The sequence below is a fragment of the Oncorhynchus nerka genome, linkage group LG13, assembly GCF_034236695.1.
Source record: "Oncorhynchus nerka isolate Pitt River linkage group LG13, Oner_Uvic_2.0, whole genome shotgun sequence".
NCBI lineage: Eukaryota > Metazoa > Chordata > Actinopteri > Salmoniformes > Salmonidae > Oncorhynchus > Oncorhynchus nerka.
Window position 1 is genome coordinate 36,213,782 of NC_088408.1, and position 21,767 is coordinate 36,235,548.

Here is a 21,767-nt window from a genome sequence, read left to right on the forward strand (position 1 = left end):
CGGCTCTCCCCCTCTGTCAATGGTCTGGTGAATTAGGCCTGGAAACATATACACTTGTGCCCTAACACATTCATAGATTTGCCCCCTACTGCTCCCTCCAACCTCCACCCCCCTGGGTTTAGAGACCATCACCAGCTCACGTACCAGTTTGGATTATGGCCCTAATTGAAGTCAATGGCTTGGCCTAGTCCTGCTCCACCTCACAGACGTGGGAGAATCATTATGCCGCCACACGTCTACTTCGAGAGACGTGTCAGCCAGACAGCCGCACTCAAGTTGGGAGGAAGGCATGTAGTATTGACCTTCAACCCTCCCCTCGGGCGTTTCAGCTGATTCACTGTATAAATTGTACGTACAGCATGTGCCGGCCGACATTACCTGTGACAGCTTGCAGTGGTATCTCCCCCTCTCTCATCCTCTCCCCCTCTGAGGCCATCTTGGGTGAGAGTCAGTCATTCCCAACACATTACCAAGGAGTCCCCATGACTACGGGAGAGAATAGACCCCCCCTCCCATCTACTGAGGCCTGGTCCAATGTTGGGACAGTCCCCATACTACAGGGGTTCCCAAACCGTTCTGGGCCCCACAACCCCATTTTGATTTCAAAGAATGTTTGTGACCCCACCATGTAAAAAAAAGTGATCAGTGTAAAAAAAAAAAAAAAAAGTCATCACCGGTCAATGTTAACTTTTTTAAATGGGTCTATTGCAGTCTATTACAAATCAGTCCGACAGTACTTTTGACAGTATTTCAATCTGAAGGAAGTATGGTTTGAAGTGACTGAAATGCATTAGAAAATATATTGTTCAGAAGATCATCCGACAATAATTTTGTATGATTTTCTGTGTAGAAACGATCATCATTGATGATGTTATTTCCCCCCAGTCTGATTTAGTGCCTGGTCTTGTCCACTCTGTTCTAATGAGTCCTGCATGGCTTGTGGGTATTGCAGTGGGAAACAGAAGTCTTGTCTTTTCAGTGATGGGGGTCATAATATTTTGGAGCTTAAACCATTCAAAAGATAGTGCCACGTTGTAGGAAGAAACTGCATCTAGCAGCTACCGGAGGTTAATGACTTAACCCCGGTTCTATGAAGCGGAAATTTTATCTTGCGACCCCATTTTCAAATCAGGCGACCCCATATGGGGTCACGACCCCTAGTTTGGGAAACACTGCCATACTGTATCCCTTTCTGTAAATGTTCCTCTTTAGCTACAGTGCTCTATCCATAATATTGCATATATCCATACCTCCTTGATCCATCAGGTTGTACATTCATGATGATTGTGATGCCCTTTCACTGAAATCACAGAAACCTGCATGATATCTACAAAGATATTTGATCTTACAGTCATAAAATACACATTTTCTTAACTAGTCAAGACAGTTAATAAGAACACATTCTTATTTACAATGATGGCCTAGGAACAGTGGGTTAACTGCCTTGTTCAGTGGCAGAACGACAGATTTTTACCTTGTCAGCTCGGGATTCGATCTAGCAACTTTTCGGTTACTGGTCCAACACTCTAACCACTAGGCTACCTGCCACCCCACTTGTGTCAGCTATGGCTCCTGTAGTGATATTTGTCCTCGATCATGTGCATTTAACAGATAAGTGGATGCATATATTTGCGGTGGCGTAAAGTGCTTAATTATTCATACTTTAAAGTACTACTTAAGTCGTTTTTGGGAGTATCTGTACTTTACTTTACTATTTATATTTTGACAACTTTTACTTTTACTTCACTACATTCCTAAGGAAAATAATGTACTTTTTACACTGTACATTTTCCTTGTCACCCAAAAGAGCTTGTTAAATTTTGAATGCATAGCAGGACAGGAAAATCATCCAATTCACGCACCTCTGATCTGGCGGACTCACCAAACACAAATGCATAATTTGTAAATTATGTCTTAAGTATATTTGATCAATTACATTTACTTTTGATACTTAAGTATATATAGAACCAAATACTTTTAGACTTTTTGTTTTTACTGGGTAACTTTTACTTTTACTTGAGTAACTTTCTACTAAGGTATCTATACTTTTACTCAAGTATGACAATCGGGTACTTTTTCCACCACTGTATAGTTGGATGAGCTTTCTACATGTAATGAAATTGAGTTCCCATTTCCAATGGCCCAGTATTTTATTCTGGATCACCTGTCTGCTTTAAAATAGGATCAGATAAGCATCCTTTTATCTGAAGATCTCTCCTCTGCTCTGCTTATCAGACTTCACAGTTCTTCTTCTCCCAGAAAGTCGCTTCTCCCATTTTAATCGGGGGGGAAAAAACATGTGTTGTGATAATGATTTCCCATGCTTCAAAATAGCCTGCTTCGGAAAAAAGTACATGATATGTCGATAGATGCGCCGTGTCTTAGATCAGGGGTGTCAAACTCATTTTGTCCCCAACTTTCTTGGAGTGTCCTTTCAGACATTTGGACAGTACTGGGAGCTAAATGAGGACATACTGAACTGTAACATCATGTTTTGTGTTCTTCAGTGCCAATTGGACATTGAGTTGTTTCATTTTGACACATTTCAAAACGCTTTGATAAGCCTCCATCTCTATCTCTAAGGAGCCTCTACGCCTCAGCCCTCCCACACACAACACACACACACACACACACACACACACACACACACACACACACACACACACACACACACACACACACACACAACACACAACACACAACACAACACACAACACACACACACGCAACACACACAAACACACACACACCTTCAATACCGAGAAGAGGTACTAAATGTTTGGCTCTGGCATGATTCAGATGTGTGGAGGCAGATTCTGTGTGAAGACATACCCAGCAGATAATTAATTACAAAGAAACACTATGATCCTGGCTGTGGAAACCCAGATACTAAGGAGAATCAAAATATGCATTTGTTTTTGGCGTGTTATTCTGAGCTTGACATTGCTTGTGGTGTTCTAATACTGTGATACTGTTTGTTCAGTGGTGTGTGCTTCTTCTCTCCCCCTCCTCTCTCTCTCACGCTCGCTCTCCTCTCCCATAGTATGCAGTGTGGCTGGTTCTCTGGGTGACCTGGAACATCTTCATCATCTGTTTCTACCTGGAAGTGGGGGACCTCTCCAAGGTAATGTGACCTGCTGAGAGCTCTACAGAGCTGGAGAGACTTGTATTATTACCTGCCAGACGACAGAGGCCATGGATAATATGTCTTTAATGGTCTTTTTCGCATGCCATTTAATCACGCGTTACACATTAATTAGCTGTTTCTGAAAGAGATAGTTGCGAGTCTTTCTGGGTAAGTCTCTTAAGAGCTTTCCACACCTGGATTGTGCAACATTTGCCCATTATTATTTTCAAAATTCTTCAAGGTCTAGGATTTTGCCTGTGCTTAGCCCCATTGCGCAAATTTCTTTCCTGAAAAACTCCCCAGTCCTTAACTGCAACAAGCATACCCGTAACATGATGAAGCCACCACCATGCTTGAAAATATGGAGAGTGGTACTTAGTGAGTTGTATTGGATTTGCCCCAAACATAACACTTTGTATTCAGTACAAAATATTAATTACTTTGCCACAGTATTACTTTAGTGCCGTGTTGCAAACAGAATATATGTTTTGGAATATTTGTATTATGTACTGGCTTCCTTCTTTTCACTCTGTCATTTAGGTTAGTATTGAGGAGTAACTACAATGTTGTTGATCTATCCTCAGTTTTCACAGCCATTAAACTGTTTTAAAGTCACCATTGGCCTCAATGGTGAAATCCCTGAGAGGTTTCCTTCCTCTCCGTCAACTGAGTTAGGAAGGACTATATGTAATTTAATCAATGCAAAAATGTGGGCTGTAACACAATAAAATGTGGAAAAAGTCAAGAGGTGTGAATAATTTCTGAAGGCCTTGAAAATACGGTGTGGTTTGACGAGAACGCTGACATTTTTCCAAGGCAGATATACCCGGCCCGAGACTGACAGCTGTGGATGCATCCATTCATGCATAATGTGTATAAGTGTAGACATAATGACAATCGCCAAATGTCCTTACACTTTTCAGTTCTTGAACAGATGTTTATTTTTATTAATCAAATGGCGGGTGCATAGAACAATGTTTGGCTGCTGGAATTCATTTGTGAGTAGACAAACGTGCGTTTTGACAATCAGATGAAAGATCATGACTGGTTGTGTTTATTCCACAGTATAAGGTAATACATTTGAGTTAAGTTCAGATACATCTTTACTACTAGGCCCACAAGAGATCCTATTAAATTAATAGCGATTCTATATGTAATTCTATGATTAGGCCCATCCAAAAAGTTCATACACGAGGTCCCGTACAGGGAAAACAAATACATCTACTTTCACCCCTGTTTCAAAGAAATAAGGTAATACCGCAATATAGATGCAAATGTGTCTTCTCTCTCTCCCTCCACCTCTCGGTCCCTCTCTCTCTCTCTCTCTCCCTCTCAATCTCTTCGGTCCCCATGCTCAAACTTTCTAGTTTCAACTGGGAATTTATTCCATAATCTGTCGTCTGTTCATGTTTGTATGAGAAAATTGGAGAAGATGTAATTAAAATGTCAAAATGTTTAATATTGTACCCAATTAAAAGGCAAACCAGCCGTGTACCTTGATTATGACATTTCATCAAGTGCTTTCATCTACTATGTTTTCATTTGGAAAATGAAACTGAAATGACTAATCCCTTAATGTTGACCACTGACTCTGAGCGCTTCTCATGACCAGATATTATCAGAGCTGTGGACATGAGTCAAGTAGAGACGTGAAGATTATATTGCTGTAGTTTTTGGTCACAAATGTGGCCACATTACATGCCATTGTTGTATCACCATTGATAAGGATTATTGTAGTGTTATTGGTCAAGCTAATTTGCCGGTAAGGTAGTTGTAGTTCAGTATATATCCCCATAGAAAGGAAAGAGAACAGGTGTGGGTATTTTGTCACACCATTTGGATTGTGTTTATCTGTGAGGAAGTCTCTTGGAAATGTCTGTACATTTCTTAGTCGATCGTGCTTCCTTGTTGCTCTGTCGTTACTGTTTAATCTTATCTGGGATCTATGGCAACAGATGGAGCTCTCACTTAGTCTCACAGTCTTCACTCTCCTATAGCCTGTGCCAAAATGGCTTCCTTCCTCCTCAATTGCCTTTGGAGGATTTGACAGTTTCACCTCAGAGATATCTTAGCACGTTTGAAAAGCATCAGGGAATGGCATCTGTTGCATTATAGTTTTATTAACAGTCAATGTCATTAACAGCTGGAAAATGACATGGGTTTGGGGCTACATACACTTTGACAAACTCAGTCCCGGTATATCTGCATAGCACATTTGCCTTTTTCTCAGTGAGTTCTCCCTGCTGCATTTCAGCACTGCTTTTTTATGTCTTCCAACTTGCCTGAAATAAATCTCTTAAAGAGAGAATGTTCATTGGCTTCCTCCACAATTCACCAGCGTCAGTTCCCACGAGTGGCCTTGTCACTTTTATTCCTAGGGAGAAGAGGCACTGAGGCATCAAGTCATCGCTCCTCATCGTTTTGCCTGACTGACGCAAAGGGCATCTGCGGCTTTGTAGTTCTGAGTGTGATTCCACTGCATGTTCTACAGGGTGGTTCTTTTCAGGTACTTTAATTAGTAACAGTAAAGTGATAGTGTGTTAGTTAGTGTGATTTATTTGGCTCACGTTTAGGCGCCTCGTGATTTATTAATGTAGGTGTAATGTGTTTAACCAGGAGAGAATCCACTGAGACCCGCCAAGGCAGGAAGATCACACACAGAAAACAAATTAAGATAAATAAATGGTACAAATCCCTGCGTATTCTTTTCATTACGTGGCGCAATCCTCCTTACAGGTGTCAAGTCGCTCAATCAGCGAAGGGGGACTTGTCTAGGAGAAAGCCAATCGTCTATCAGGAGAGGGATTGACATAGAAATATTACGTGACTTGAGAGAGAATAAACAACAACAGTATTTTTTGTAGCTCGGGTTTGGGCCTGTAGAGAGGAAGTGTCACCATGTTTCTTTTACATTCATGTCAAATGTCTCAAACGGCAAACTGGGCACTCTTAAGAGTGCTCCCTTTCTGGATTGTTTTTGTGCTTTAATATGTGAATGGGTTAAAAGCGGCAAAATCTTTGGCCTGTTCACCAATTCCATTGGTATGCCCAGAGATATTCTGGGAATTGAATGTGGAGGCCATTGGCAGAGGACTGTTGGCACTGACAAGAAGTGACAGGGTAGAGCATGGGAGAGTGGGTAGAGTGGGCGTAGAGAGCCATGGAGCTCCAGTCTGAGCCTCAACCTGAGCCCAGGCACAGTAAATAAAACGGTGTCCCAGCCATGGCAGCCGACAGCCTTCTAGCTTCAAGGCAAATAGTCACAGTCTGGCAGAGAGGAGGATGAGAGCTGATGCAATAAGAGCTGCTCACAAACGTCCCTCCCAATCTGGGACAGACAGATACACCTGGCCCACCTGGCCCAAAAACGGATAACGTCTCCTGTCAGCCAGGAATCTAATCCAGGCTGGAACAACCTGACATTTGCATAAACAAATAACTCCATTGAAATGGAGCTTTCTGACATCTTAGTATGGGATTTATGCCAAATATTGTGTGCCAAAGTTCTCCATATCAACACTGATCATGACCTCTGTATTTTAGCCTTAAGGCCTGAACAATATTGCTGGCTACATTATGCACAGTGCTAAGCAATGGTTCAAGGTTCAAATCAAAGCAAAGGTTAAATGGAGAATGTATGATAGATTTGGCACCGATGTCTTCCCAGTTCAGTTGAATTAATGATACCTTTTTACTGTTTGTAAGAAGTTCCTATTGTGCTATGTCATGATGTTGATATATTTGCAGCCCTATGAAATATTGCTATGGTTGTAAGTGGAATGGCAGAGCCTCAGTAAATCCTTACATTGGCAGGTTATCTGTGTCTTTTTCCTTGGAGCAACTTTAAAAGCATGCAACTGGCCTACTTTCTGTCTGCACACTCTTCATAGTCTTCATATACAGGAAAATGCTGGTATTCTGATAAAGTGTCAGGTCTGGGAGGAATAGTGATTTATAGTCAATTTCACTGGAGAGGAGGGACAAGGCTGGCCTGTCAGCACCGGGCCCTCAGAACAAATGAGTTACAGTGCTTGTGCTAGCTCAATAAGGCTATTATTTCCCATCACCACCTATCACAGACTCTGAGAGCCGTCTAGTTTAGGAATAGGCTGGCCGGAGGAGCTTGACAGGGGAGCCGGACACTAGAACTCCAGACGCTGCATGAATTACGGACACTCCCATAGAGTAGCCTACATCCCTTACTACCTTTGAACTTCTCACACAACATAAGGGAACTATGTTGTTATAAAATAAAGGGAAGTTAGAAAAGGGTGTTAATAGTTACAGGTGATGTAATGCAGGCCTGTCACCAGAAACTGTTTGCTTTAGTCCTAGATAGGTAATTACTCATGTTATACCCTTTGGCAGTGCACTGACCCCGAATCACCCAACTTAAAATATTAACTGAACCCGCTGGAGCAGTCCGAGCACTCCAATTTCCAGCACACATAACATTGGTGACTATGTATTAGGTTATTATGAGCCATGCTTCTGTCTCATAGACCCTTGATAGAACCCGAGTCTATTTCAAGAGGCTAACAGTGAAATGCTTACTTGCGGGCCCTTCCCAACAATGCAGAGAGAACGAAAATCGAGAAATAGTAGAAAAGTAATAACACATAATAATAAAAGTCATAATGAATACACAATGAGTAACGATAACTTGGCTGTATACACAGGGTTTTATAGCCTTTTAAGGGTTATATCTATATATTGGCTTTCCTATTATTTGAATCGATCTGGCCTAGGCTGAATAAGTTATTAAAAGTACCCGAAGCCTGCCTCTTATTGAGCTGTTTATAGTTGGGGTGCCGTCATGGCCCTGTCAGGGTTTAATGTGCTGCTGTTAAGAGTTCTCAACTCAGTGTCGGAATCATTTAACAAACCTCAAACCATTTAACAAACGTGTCTTCTCCTGGGTGATTAAAGGCCAAACCAACGACATGGACGTCACTTGATTGAGCTCAAATGAATTTGATCCACTCCTTGATTTCACTGAGACTCATTGATTCAATTTGGTGAAACATTCGGAAATATATTTGGACCAATCTAGCATGTACGTACACAAAGGCATAGCAGACGTGAAGATGTCAGAATGTGTTGATTGTATTGACCATTACCGGATCAATGCGTTCGAAGACAGACTGGGAACTAGCCACAAAGTTAATAACCGGACTAAATGCAGAGTAAAAGGCAAGGCATGCTCCAGATGCCTCCCTGATGAATGCTGAAGTCTGCAGAGTGCTCTCAGTGTCATTAAAGATGACAATAAAAGTCCCCCCTCCAGTGTGCTATTCAGATTAGAATGACACTAATGCAGTGCTCCGACCATGAGGGTGCTTGGAGAGGCTTGTAGATGCTTTGCCACTGACTTGACTGTATGTAAATGTTTCATTCTCCACCCCACCTCTGCCACTAGCCAATATGCCATAGTATACAGTGGCTTGCGAAAGTATTCACCCCGCTAGGCATTTTTCCTATTTTGTTGCCTTACAACCTGGAATTAAAATTGATTTGTTAGGGGTTTGTATCATTTGATTTACACAACAACATGCCTACCATTTTGAAGATGCAAAATAGTTTTTTATCGTGAAATAAGACATTAAACAGAATACTTGAGTGGGCATAACTATTCACCCCCCAAAGTCAATACTTTGTAGAGCCACCTTTTGCAGAAATTACAGCTGCAAGTCTCTTGGGGTATCGCTATATAAGCTTGGCACATCTAGCCACTGGAATTTTGCCCATTCTTCAAGACAAAACTGCTCCAGCTCCTTCAAGTTGGATGGGTTCTGCTAGTGTACAGCAATCTTTAAGTCATACCACAGATTCTCAATTGGATTGAGGTCTGGGCTTTGACTCTGCCATTCCAAGACATTTAAATGTTTCCTCTTAAACCACTCAAGTGTTGCTTTAGCAGTTTGTTTAGGGTCATTGTCCTGCTGGAAGGTGAACCTCCCAGTCTCAAATCTCTTGAAGACTGAAACAGGTTTCCCTCAAGAATTTCCCTGTATTTAGCGCCATCCATCATCCCTTCAATTCTGACCAGTTTCCCAGTCCCTGCAGTTGAAAAACATCCCCACAGGATGATGCTGCCACCTCCATGTTTCACTGGGGGGGATGGTGTTCTCGGGGTGAGGAGAGGTGTTCGGTTTGCGTCAGACATAGAGTTTTCCTTGATGGCCAAAAAGCTCAATTTTAGTCTCATCTGACCAGAGTACCTTCTCCCACATGCCTTTTGGCGAACACCAAACGTGTTTGCTTATTTTTTTCTTTAAGCAATGGCTTTTTTTCTGGCCACTCTTCCGTAACGCCCAGCTCTGTGGAGTGTACTGCTTAAAGTGGTCCTATGGACAGATACTCCAATCTCCTCTTTGGAGCTTTGCTGCTCCTTCTGGGTTATCTTTGGTCTCTTTGTTGCCTCTCTGATTAATGCCCTCCTTGCCTTGCCTTTGGTCTCCTTGCCTAGTGAATTTTGGTGGGCGGCCCTCTCTTGGCAGGTTTGTTGTGGTGCCATATTCTTTCCATTTTTTAATAATGGATTTAATGGTGCTCTGTGGGATGTTCAAAGTTTCTGATATTTTTTTATAACTCAACCCTGATCTGTACTTCTCCACAACTTTATCCCTGACCTGTTTGGAGAGCTCCTTGGTCTTCATGGTGCCGCTTGCTTGGTGATGCCCTGTGCTTAGTGGTGTTGCAGACTCTGGTTCCTTTCAGAACAGATGTATATATGCTGAGATCATGTGACGCTTAGATTGCACACAGGTGAACTTAATTATGGACTTAATTATGGTGGACTTAATTATTGACGTAATTAATTGTGGACTTAATTTTGTGACTTCTGAAGGTAATTGGTTGCACCATATATTATTTAGGGGTTTCATAGCAAAGGGGGTGAATACATATGCACACACCACTTTTCAGTTTTTAATTTAGATTTTCTTTTTTAAACAAGTTATTTCTTTCATTTTACTTCACCAATTTGGACTATTTTGTGTATGTCCATTACATGAAATCCAAATAAAAAAACATTTAAATTACAGGTTGTAATACAACAAAATAGGAAAAACACCAAGGGGGATGAATACTTTTGCAAGGCACTGTATATGAATTAATGTTAAGAAATAAACCGCACAAACTGCCCCTAAATCAATTTTCACATTTCAGTCATGTGACAAAAGTGAATACTTGAGCTTGTGTGTCAAAAAAAAATGGACATTAAAACTGTAATTTTGCCAGTACATTGTTTTGCTATAATCCAGGGGATTTACCTGAGTTAAAATTCCCTTTCAACAAGCAAGAAGTTTCTCCCATCAATCATTTCTCCACGGGAGGCCAGTGTGTTTGTCCCACTGCTCCATCTGTGAGGGAATGTGTCACCAGCAATGTCAGTCAGTGGAAACAAACAAGCAAACAGACAGACACACTCAAAATGTCACACTCTCTCTTTTAATGCCTATGGTTGTACAGTCTGTGACGCACTCACATGGATTCATATGACTGTAGAAAAGACATAGATAGAACTGTAGATATGACACATATGATACAGATCCCATGGAATAGAAATAGACTATTGTCAGCTGTCTGCAAGTGGTCACCTTAATGAAAAATGATGTGCCAGTGTGTAATGGATGCAGGGACAATCAGAAACATAATACTTTTCCCATTCACCTGAGAGAAGGAGCCATCATCTGGGTGAGAGAGGTTAGAGAGATAAATGTGCTGATCAGCGTGGTGTGGTGCCGGCAGGGAAAGGGGTGATTTGTCCAAAGTGCCGCGATTGGCAGGGCTTGACCAGCAGGTCAGGTGGGAAGAAACTAGTCATATCCAACGGCATCGCAGCACAGGCAGGGACCAGGAGATTGCCGTCTCGGTAGAGATAATGCAGAGCAGGAACAAGCCTACAGGCTTCACTCAAAGCCAAGATGGGGCGAATAGCGCTGCAGCATCCCACAATACATCACTTCACTTACGGGTCTGGGACCTTCGTGGATGATGGGGGAGCATTTAAAGTAGGGTGCTTCTGTTGGGAGAATACATAGCCTGTATGGGTATCGTTGTTGATATGTTTGCAATGTTCAGGTCTGATATCTGACGCGTTAAATATCTACCCAGCCTAAAACAGCCACGTTGTCTTCAACCGGTCATTGAGTGACTGGGTCGAGTATCCAGCGTCAAGGCCAATGACTTGCTAAAAGCAGTGATATAGGGCTCTGAGGTAATAGTGCTCTTAAATGTTGCATGCTGGGAGAAAAAACGTTTTCATCCCTTAACCGTCTTTTTAATCTCCGGAAGAAAACGGCAAAAAGCATAAGCAGTAACCTGTCCAATAGTGCCATGAGGATCAAAAAAACGATTTGGAATTTGGCATGGTGATATGAGATCAGTACTACCTAAAGCTATATGAAGTGTCAACAGGCTTTTTCAGTCCCTTGGTACCATAGCAGCCTTCAATAGTCTGCTTCGAAAATGTGTCCTTATGATATCTTATGGTCGAAATAAACACGACGGCAACCCAGAGACGCCCAGCGCAGCCATCTTTAATTCCTTTGTATTGACATCTGTCTGATGGCGGTGACCTGAACACCGAAGGGACATATCAAATATTCAAATCTAATTAAAAGCACCTGACCTTTTAATCTCACCTAGAGGTTGAAAATCATGAGCCGTTCCGATGCCGTGTTAGTACAAACATAATTAAACACAAGCTTTTAGAATTTACAATCAGAGCTCTTGAATTATGATGACCCTTCCATTTGAAGGTCAACAAGTGGAGGAGTAACAGACGAACCAAGGGGGATAATTCAGACATAATGAGAGAGAGAGTACTGTAGTTAGATGACCGAGTCAGGGACACAGGTAACCTGCAAGCTCAGACATGATTTAGAACAGACGGTTCCTTCTTACTGAATGTCCACACTCTCTCCGTCACAGATGAGCAAAGACGGCCGCTAGTAGGAACACTTACACAAGGTTCACTACAACAGTCAACCTCATCAAACACTGTGAAGCCGATAGTTTGTCACACCTCATTGGTGCCTTATGTTGGTCATTATCGCCAAACTGTGCTGGAGGTAATAGTGAAAGAGTATCTGTAGTATCCATGCTACTGTAGCTTGATGACTTGATGTATCAAGCAGTATGTGGATCAGAGTAAGTGTGTGTCAGGAAAAGAGAGATAGAGGACTTTGTTGCTGTCATATCTTTTTTTCTCTCTCTCTCTCTCTCTCTCTCTCTCTCTCTTTCTCTCTTTCTTTCTTATTGGCATGGCAAACATATGTTTACATGTCATATTATGTCTATATACAGTGTTGTAGTGATGTGCAAATTGTTAAAGTACAAAAGGGAAAATAAATCAACATAAATATTGTATTTGTTCTTCACTGGTTGACCTTTTCTTGTGGCAAGTCACAAATCTTTCTGCTGTGACGGCATGCTGGTATTTCACCCAATATGTATCGGAGTTTATCAAAATTGGATTTGTTTTCAAATTCTTTGTGGGTCTGTGTAATCTGAGGGAAATATGTGTCTCTAATATGGTCATACATTTGGCAGGAAGTGCAGCTCAGTTTCCACCTAATTTTGTGGTCTGCACATAGCTCTATTGAGAGCCAGGTCTGCCTTTGGCGGCCTTTCTCAATAGCAAGGCTACGTATGCTCACTGAGTCTGTACATAGTCAATAGCATTCTAGTTTGCTCTATTTTTTTGTAAATTCTTTCCAATGTGTCAAGTAATTATCTTTCTGTTTTATCATGGTTTGGTTGGGTCTAATTGTGTTACTGTCTTGAGGCTCGGTGGGGGTCTGTTTGTGTTTGTGAACAGAGCCCCAGGACCAGCTTGCTTAGGGGGCTCTTCTCCAGGTTCATTTCTCTGTAGGTGATGGCTTTGTTATGGAAGGTTTGGGAATCGCTTCCTTTAAGGTGGTTGTAGAATTTAACGGCTCTTTTCTGGATTTTGATCATTAGCGGGTATCCTCTCTCTCTCTCTCTCTCTCTCTCTCTCTCTGAGTTGCATCTCTCTCATTCTCTCTCTCTCTCTGAGTTGCATCTCTCTCTCTCTCTCTCTCTCTCTCTCTCTCTCTCTCTCTCTCTCTCTCTCTCAGCACCATTACACAAATAGCAATTAGTTCACTGCCTGTTCTGTTGTAACATCAGGGCTTATTCCAAAGGTCAATCTTTATTGCTAATTGCTCTGAAGAAAATTGCACTTTTTTCTCACCCACTCACCCAAGACACCATCAAATTACTTTAATCAAAGAAAGAAATACATATATACAGTCGGGCAAAAAAGTATTTAGTCAGCCACCAATTGTGCAAGTTCTCCCACTTAAAAAGATGAGAGAGGCCTGTAATTTTCATCATAGGTACACTTCAACTATGCCAGACAAAATGAGAAAAAAATCCAGAAAATCACATTGTAGGATTTTTTATAAATTAATTTGCAAATTATGGTGGAAAATAAGTATTTGGTCACCTACAAACAAGCAAGATTTCTGGCTCTCACAGACCTGTAATTTCTTCTTTAAGAGGCTCCTCTGTCTTCCACTCGTTACCTGTATTAATGGCACCTGTTTGAACTTGTTATCAGTATTAAAGACACCTGTCCACAACCTCAAACAGTCACACTACAAACTCCACTATGACCAAGACCAAAGAGCTGTCAAAGGACACCAGAAACAAAAGTGTAGACCTGCACCAGGCTGGGAAGACTGAATCTGCAATAGGTAAACAGCTTGGTTTGAAGAAATCAACTGTGGGAGCAATTATTAGGAAATGGAAGACATACAAGACCACTGATAATCTCCCTCGATCTGGGGCTCCAGGCAAGATCTCACCTCGTAGGGTCAAATTGATCACAAGAACGGTGGGCAAAAATCCCAGAACCACACGGGGGGACCTAGTGAATGACCTGCAGAGAGCTGGGACCAAAGTAACAAAGCCTACCATCAGTAACGCACTACGCCGCCAAGGACTCAAATCCTGCAGTGCCAGACGTGTCCCCCTGCTTAAGCCAGTACATGTCCAGGCCCGTCTGAAGTTTGCTAGAGAGCATTTGGATGATCCAGAAGAAGATTGGGAGAATGGCATATGGTCAGATGAAACCAAAATAGAAGTTTTTGGTAAAAACTCAACTCATCGTGTTTGGAGGACAAAGAATGCTGAGTTGCATCCAAAGAACACCATACCTACTGTGAATCATGGGGTGGAAACATCATGCTTTGGGGCTGTTTTTCTGCAAAGGGACCAAGACGACTGATCCGTGTAAAGGAAAGAATGAATGGGGCCATGTATCGGGAGATTTTGAGTGAAAACCTCCTTCCATCAGCAAGGGCATTGAAGATGAAACGTGGCTGGGTCTTTCAGCATGACAATGATCCCAAACACACCACCCGGGCAACGAAGGAGTGCCTTCGTTAGAAGCATTTCAAGGCCCTGGAGTAGCTTAGCCAGTCTCCAGATCTCAACCCCATAGAAAATCTTTGGAGGGAGTTGAAAGTCCGTGTTGCCCAGCAACAGCCCCAAAACATCACTGCTCTAGAGGAGATCTGCATGGAGGAATGGGCCAAAATACCAGCAACAGTGTGTGAAAACCTTGTGAAGACTTAGAGAAAATGTTTGACCTCTGTCATTGCCAACAAAGGGTGTATAACAAAGTATTGAGATAAACCTTTATTGACCAAATACTTATTTTCCACCATAATTTGCAAATAAATTAATAAAAAATCCTACAATGTGATTTTCTGGAATTTTTTTCTCATTTTGTCTGTCATTGTTGAAATGTACCTATGATGAAAATTACAGGCCTCTCTTATCTTTTTAAGTGGGAGAACTTGCACAATTGGTGGCTGACTAAATACTTTTTTGCCCCACTGCATACAATAGAATATATAGGGGAATGGAAATGATGCAGACAATTACATTGAAGGAATGCAGACAATTACATTGAAGGAATGCAGACAATTACATTGAATGAAGCTACAATCCATGTGCATTATTACATCTGATCTACTGTACCCCCTGTTTGTTCCTTAGCTTTGCATTGGTGTGCGATTCTATAGGGTGTCCACACGCTTTGGTGATGAAATTTCTCTTTCTTATGTTATAAAATATATATTTACCGAGACAAATAATATAATTCACATTCTAAATTGTGTAAAGGGTCTTTCTCTAACATATCATTAACATTATATCACAAACGTTGGATTTCTGGACCTAATACATACGATAATAAGCACTGAGCTCTGTTGACATACATTAGAGGGGAAGGTTTTACATTTTGTTGTCGTCGTCTCAAAAGTTGTCTCCACGGGTAGCAAACAGCAAAATTAGCATGACACGAGCTGAATTACATGTAAACGGTTTTGAAAATGAAAAGCTTGGTACACACACTCAGTGCTCCGTTGACATTTCACAGACAGTTGTTTTTGTGAGAAATCCTCAACAACAACAGAAAGAATTTCGAATGAATATGAAAAGTCATATTGTGCACAAGTCTACTAAATACTATATGTCTCCAAATCGATGTCCATGTTACCGCTATATTGTTTTTTCTTGTCCTGCAGACTTGAGAAGAAAGATGACGAGTTCAACAGGAAAGTGAGCCTTAATTCTTGCACAATACAATCTTCCCTGATATTTGGCCACTTTTAAATTTTTTCCTTCTCTGGCCACCATTGATTTAGTCACTCTCTTTCTGGCCGTCCTACAAAGGATAAAAACTCCAATATACTTTTGAACGTATTATGACACATGGTTTGGACCATTGGTTTTCTTCGAGGATTACATAATGAACCTATTATTTTACCCATCGCTCAAAAGATGCATTTTGTATTGGACACCCTGCATCCTGTAGCAATAGGGAACATGTAGTTGTTATTCTGTGAGCCTGTTTGATCATTTTGCACCACAGTTTCTCAAATTGAATAATACATGAAACTATAAAAGCTTTTGATAATGTGTAGTGCACAGTATGCATAGCATTTCCTACGGTTCAACTATATCATAATAATAGATATCATTTCTAAAGCTGCCTTGACTCGGCTGCATGTATCATTCTCCCTGAATGAATGACCTTCACCGTAAATACAATTCTCTATCCTCAAGTGGACAGCACATTGTAAAGACAGCGCCTGCGGCTACTGTTCCAGAGAACGATTGCGCGGGAATGCATGAACAAACAACAAAACCAAACGGACACAAAATAAATTAAACCTCTTTCAGCTGTTCATATCCCGCTCATAAATCTACCTTAGCACATTCTCTGTAAGAGTGTTCGGTTCTGAACACTGGGGGCCTACTGGAGAGAAGTGAGGAGGAGTGTAACACAGACCCATTTAAATGTGACTGCTTACGCCTTATTTAAAGATCACTTCCAGCCTGTGTTCCCGAAGAGGGAAATTGAACACGTCAAATTGAACCTTTAGACAAATAATTTGGGATATTCGAATTGAAGTGAGAATATGACAATATCGCCATTGTCTGTGAGGGGAATGGATTGGTAAAAGAGCAATTTGAGAGGGATGAACAGTGAAAGTGTTCATTTCCTCCTTCCTATTTCACACATGTCTATGTCTTTTACAGTGTTCTGCCTCTGCCCTCAAACGCAGTGTCCTTCATCAGTCATCTCAATCCCCAGGAGACACTGGCCAACATTCCAATGAATTGGTGTGAAGTCCCCCTCATTCGCTGATCATAGACATAGGGAAAGGTTTTGCATCTACAGTATGGACAGCGTGCATGAATATTACTAGTCATGACAGTTGCCATACCTATTGTGAGAGTCCTAGGGATAATAATCATGGCTGTAAGCGCAGACAGCCCATATATTTGCATCATGCTCATGTTAATTTGATGTCTGTCTGATGATATTTTCTTGTTTGATAGCTTCTTACTATCCGGAAGTAGGTCAGTCAGAAATAGACATTGGTGTGTCTGGCTGGTTCCGTCTACTGATCTGTGTCAGTAGCATTTCATTGAGACGTCTGTCGGAAATTGGGTTTGTGAGAGATTCTGATACAGCGCAGTTGTCACATTCTGACTTTAGTTCTTTTGTTATGTCTTTGTTTTAGTATGGTCAGGGCGTGAATTGGGTGGGTTGTCTATGTTCTTTTTTCTATGATTTGGGATTTCTGTGTTTGGCCTGGTATGGTTCTAAATCAGAGGCAGCTGTCAATTGTTGTCCCTGATTGAGAACCATACTTAGGTAGCCTGGTTTCACTTTTGAGTTGTGGGTGCTTATTTTCCGTATCAGTGTTTTGTTCCACACGGACCTGTTTCGGTTTTGTTTTTTCACGTGGTTGTTTATTGTTTTGTTCAGTGTTCATTATTCTTATTAAAAAAACTGGATGAACACTTACCACACCTGCGTATTGCCCCGATCCTTGATACTCCTTCTCAGAAGAGGAAGAGGAAAACCGTTATAGAAGCACCCACCACCAAAGGACCAAGCAGCATGGTAACAAGCAGCAGCAGCAGCGATCTCAGGACTCCTGGACATAGGAGGAGATCCTGGACGGCAAGGGACCCTGGGCACAGGCTGGAGAATATCGCCGCCCAAAGGCAGAGCTGGAGGCAGCGAAAGCCGAGAGGCGGTGGTATGAGGAGGCAGCACGGCAGCGCGGTTGGAAGCCCGAGAGGCAGCCCCAAAACTTTCTTGGGGGGGGTGTGGCTAAGTCAGGTAGGAGACCTGAGCCAACTCCCCGTGCTTACCATGGAGAGAGAGGGACCGGGCAGGCACCGTTTTATGCCGTGAGGCGCACGGTGTCCCCGGTGCGCAGGCATAGCCCGGTGCGGTACATAGCAGCGCCTCGTATTGGCCGGGCTAGAGTGGGCATCGAGCCAGGTGCAATGAAGCCGGCTCAGCGCATCTGGTCTCCAGTGTCCAGTGCGGGCTATTCCACCTCGCCGCACTGGCCTGGCTACGGGGAGCATTCAGCCAGGTAGGGTTGGGCAGGCTCGGTGCTCGAGAACTCCAGTGCGCCTTCACGGTCCGGTCTATCCGGTGCCACCTCCACGCACCAGCCCTCCGGTGGCAGCCCCCCCACACCAGGCTGTCTCTCCGTCTCCTCCCTACAGGTGCTCCCGCCTGTCCTGAGCTGCCAGAGTCTCCCGTCTGTCCTGAGCTGCCAGAGTCTCCCGTCTGTCCTGAGCTGCCAGAGTCTCCCGTCTGTCCTGAGCTGCCAGAGCCGTCCGTCACTCTGGAGCTGCCGGAGTCTCCCGCCTGTCGGGTGCTGCCGGAATCTCCCGTCCATTCGGGAACCATTGCAAGGGTCCCCAGTCCGAGGTTCGCCGCGTTAAAGAGGCCACGGAGGCGGGGTAAAAGGCGGACAAAGACTATGGTGGAGTGGGGTCCATGTCCCGCGCCAGAGCAGCCACCGCGGACAGACACCCACCCTGACCCTCCCCTCTAGGTTCAGGTTTTGCGGCCGGAGTCCGCAACTTTAGGGGGGACTGTCACATTCTGACCTTAAGTCTTTTGTTATGTCTTTGTTTTAAGTATGGTCAGGGCGTGAGTTGGGTGGGTTGTCTATGTTATTTTTTCTATGATTTGGGATTTCTGTGTTTGGCCTGGTATGGTTCTCAATCAGAGGCAGCTGTCAATCGTTGTCCCTGATTAAGAACCATACTTAGGTAGCCTGGTTTCACAGCAGTCCTTGGCGGTGCTGGAGGTTGGCACTGTCTCCTGTCATTTAGATAAGATGTGTTAACCGGGCTGTGGTTATTGTTTATCGACCTACATACTCTTAACCATGGTTGGTGGCATCTTAATTGGGGAGGACGGGCTTGTGGTATTGGCTGGAGGGGAATGAGTGGAATGGTATCAAACACATGGTTTCATGCCGTTCCATTCGTACCGTTCCAGCCATTATTATGAGCTGTCCTCCCCTCAGCAGCCTCCACTAACACACATGTATCCTAGTGCAATAGGCTATTCTTTAGGTCTCTTCTGTGCTGCGACACAGATTCCAAGATATTGTGTAATCGCATATTTTTTTTTCGTTAGCTAGCCGAGTCATTCATTCCATGAAATGTAGTCTGAGACATAATAAGCCAAGCTGCGTTTTTCAGTTATTATTTTTTCCCCTGCACCCAGTGCCGCCTTACGAATAATTATGTATTTATTTTGTGTTGTATAGCACTCCCTTTTCATCACTGCCTGGGCTTTTGTCTCCATAGATTTAATGAAAGGCTTAATGACACTGAGCTCTCCCCCGGCGCGGCGTGTCTCAGAACTCCCTTTGATTCCCTGCTCCTGGCATATGTTTAGAATTAGCTTATAATAGAGAATACTAAACTGAAAGGATTCTGCCTTTATTTTCCCCAGCTGTTGCGGGTGCTTGTGTTGATGAAGGTCAAGGGTGATTGTCCATTGGGTTACCACGCACCTCCTGTCATGTCAGGCTTCATCAGAGTACTGTGACATCAGGGGGTCAGAAGCAGGGGAAGCAAGGGGGGGGTGGGGGGGGTCATTGAGAGATTGCTTATTTCACGGGTCAATCTGAGGCTTTTGTCTAAGAGAGCCTTTGTGTGACTACTAACTGTGTTAGCCAGGGGCTCTCAGGGCTGCCTCTCAGGCCTGTCTGAGGACCATGCTCCTAGTTGCCTCCTGGCCAAGAATAGCAGGGAATGCGTATTTCTGGAGGGGACCTGAGCAGGTATTGTCATGGGGATGACAGCCGTTAAAGATCAGTGAGCCAGCTGAGCCAGGAGCTCTCCTGAACCCAGACCTGCTCTCTCCTGTACATATAATTGCAGCTAGGACCGAAATCAAAAGGGTCTCAACTGCTCTGATAAGCATGTAGGAACTAACCCAGGGTCAGTGAGGGCTCACCTGTCTGTTCCCAGCTACACACAGGGCACAAGGAAGACCATGTTTTATCTATTATAATGAGGCTTGTAATAATCATACTCGGAGGTGGGTATTGTATGTATTTCTGTTGTTAGTCTCCTTGCCTGTTTTCCAAAGTTACCATAGTCTGCGCAAATGAGAGACAGCCAACAACGAAATGGATGTGTCGTTCATTAGCATAGCCTCGTCACTGTGCACACACAAGGTATGGCATTGTGGCTCAGCTGTGGATCCTCTGCATTTAAACTCAAGGATGGAAAATAATCACCCTGTAATTCCCAAACAGGGAGTGGAATATAGCAGGCATTGGAAATGAAGCGGCTAATGATGAGAAACAGTCATTCCGGAGGCAGCGGTGTATCATGTGGAAAGGATCTGAGGCAATACTGCTCCCTGTTAGGCTCTTCAATATCCACTATCCAAAAGTCTTACATTTTAAAAAGGAACACACCCACTGAGTTGAATAATAAATAGTATTTAACTGCATTTAACGGTTGATCAGGTTCGTGAGGGGAGAGGTCCTTTCTGTGCTGCTGTAAAATGTACTGCCAGTCCGAGATAAACACTATCAGTGTGTGGGCTTGGGCTTTTAGCTTCCTAGAAATCAGCTGTACCTTGTAGTTACTGTAATGGTTCCTAAAGATAGGCAGGGACTCCATGTTCCTGTAACGACAGCTTGGTATGATCAAGCTCCAGTAGTAATGAAGTGAAACTACTCTCACCATCAACCCTCTGTCCTTGGAGATTGATTAGTGTTGTTATTTTGATGTTCTGTAATTAGCCGTGTCGGTCCGATTATGGATGAGAATCAGTCTGACATTTGGAGAAGATCAGCTGCTAATTTCTTATTGACACAGTCACTGAGTCACAGACACAGCAGCGCAGTAGAGACTGTTGGATTCACCAGGGGGCCATTAACCTAGTTTGTTTTCTTAGTTACATCAGTTAGGTCTAAATAGGTGAACAGTCCTCATTGATGTTGCGGTGTATACCAAGATGGCTGACCATAAAGTAGCTTGTGCCAACTGTCCACATCTCTTTAAACAAGAATGGATGCACAATAGAACGGCCTGAGTCAAAGGTAATGAGAATCCCCAGATCCCTTTCTTGGAGAACTCGCAGTCAGATGATTGTACCTCTTCTTTCTCAGAATACATCCCCACGCCCCCATCCTCCTCACTCTCTTCATCACTTTAGGAATCAAGCTTGGGTAGGCATCGCAGCCCTACCGCAGACTGCCACACAAATAAGAATCCTGAAAAGCCTGTCAGTTGTTGGCCTGTACAGAATGCATTTTTTTTATCCATATGTGGCTGTCGTGCTGTTGGTTTCAAGGCTCTGATGTTGCTGCTGCCGCGGCTGGCTACACAAACGAACAAAGACACATGAAGACACAACCTGTCGTCAATATGATAGCTTTGTTCAGTTTCCATTACTCTCTCTGTCTCCCTCTCTCTGTCTATTGTTTTACTACTATATATCCTACCCTTCCTCTCTCCTCCTCCCTTCACTCATCCATTCCCCTCATTCCGAGGAACAATTAACCTCCCGCGGGTGTGGTGGAACCCGGCTGCCTCCCTCTCTCCTCCTCTCCCTTCGCCTCGCCTCTCCCCCGTCAAGGGAGTGGACCGACATGAACAAGAGAGGGAGCACCTATTCCTCCTCTCCGTGCTAGCTGGCTGTGTGCGAGATCTACACCTCTCTACCTCCTATGGATTCTTATGTAATGGCCATATGGTCCCATATGAGAGATGGGCGAGCTGGATCAGTTATGCCTTATCTCATGGC

The 21,767-nt window shown here is 43.2% G+C and overlaps 1 protein-coding gene across 2 annotated transcripts in view; it reads left to right on the top strand.

Annotated features, from left to right (window-relative positions):
• Positions 1–21,767, top strand: part of nkain2 (sodium/potassium transporting ATPase interacting 2) — a 179,133-nt gene that overhangs the window by 84,880 nt on the left and 72,486 nt on the right. For both annotated transcript variants that reach the window (XM_029676846.2, XM_065026367.1), the window contains exon 3: positions 3,044–3,124. In XM_029676846.2, the coding sequence (XP_029532706.1) occupies positions 3,044–3,124 (81 nt within the window). The remainder of the gene's footprint in view (positions 1–3,043; positions 3,125–21,767) is intronic.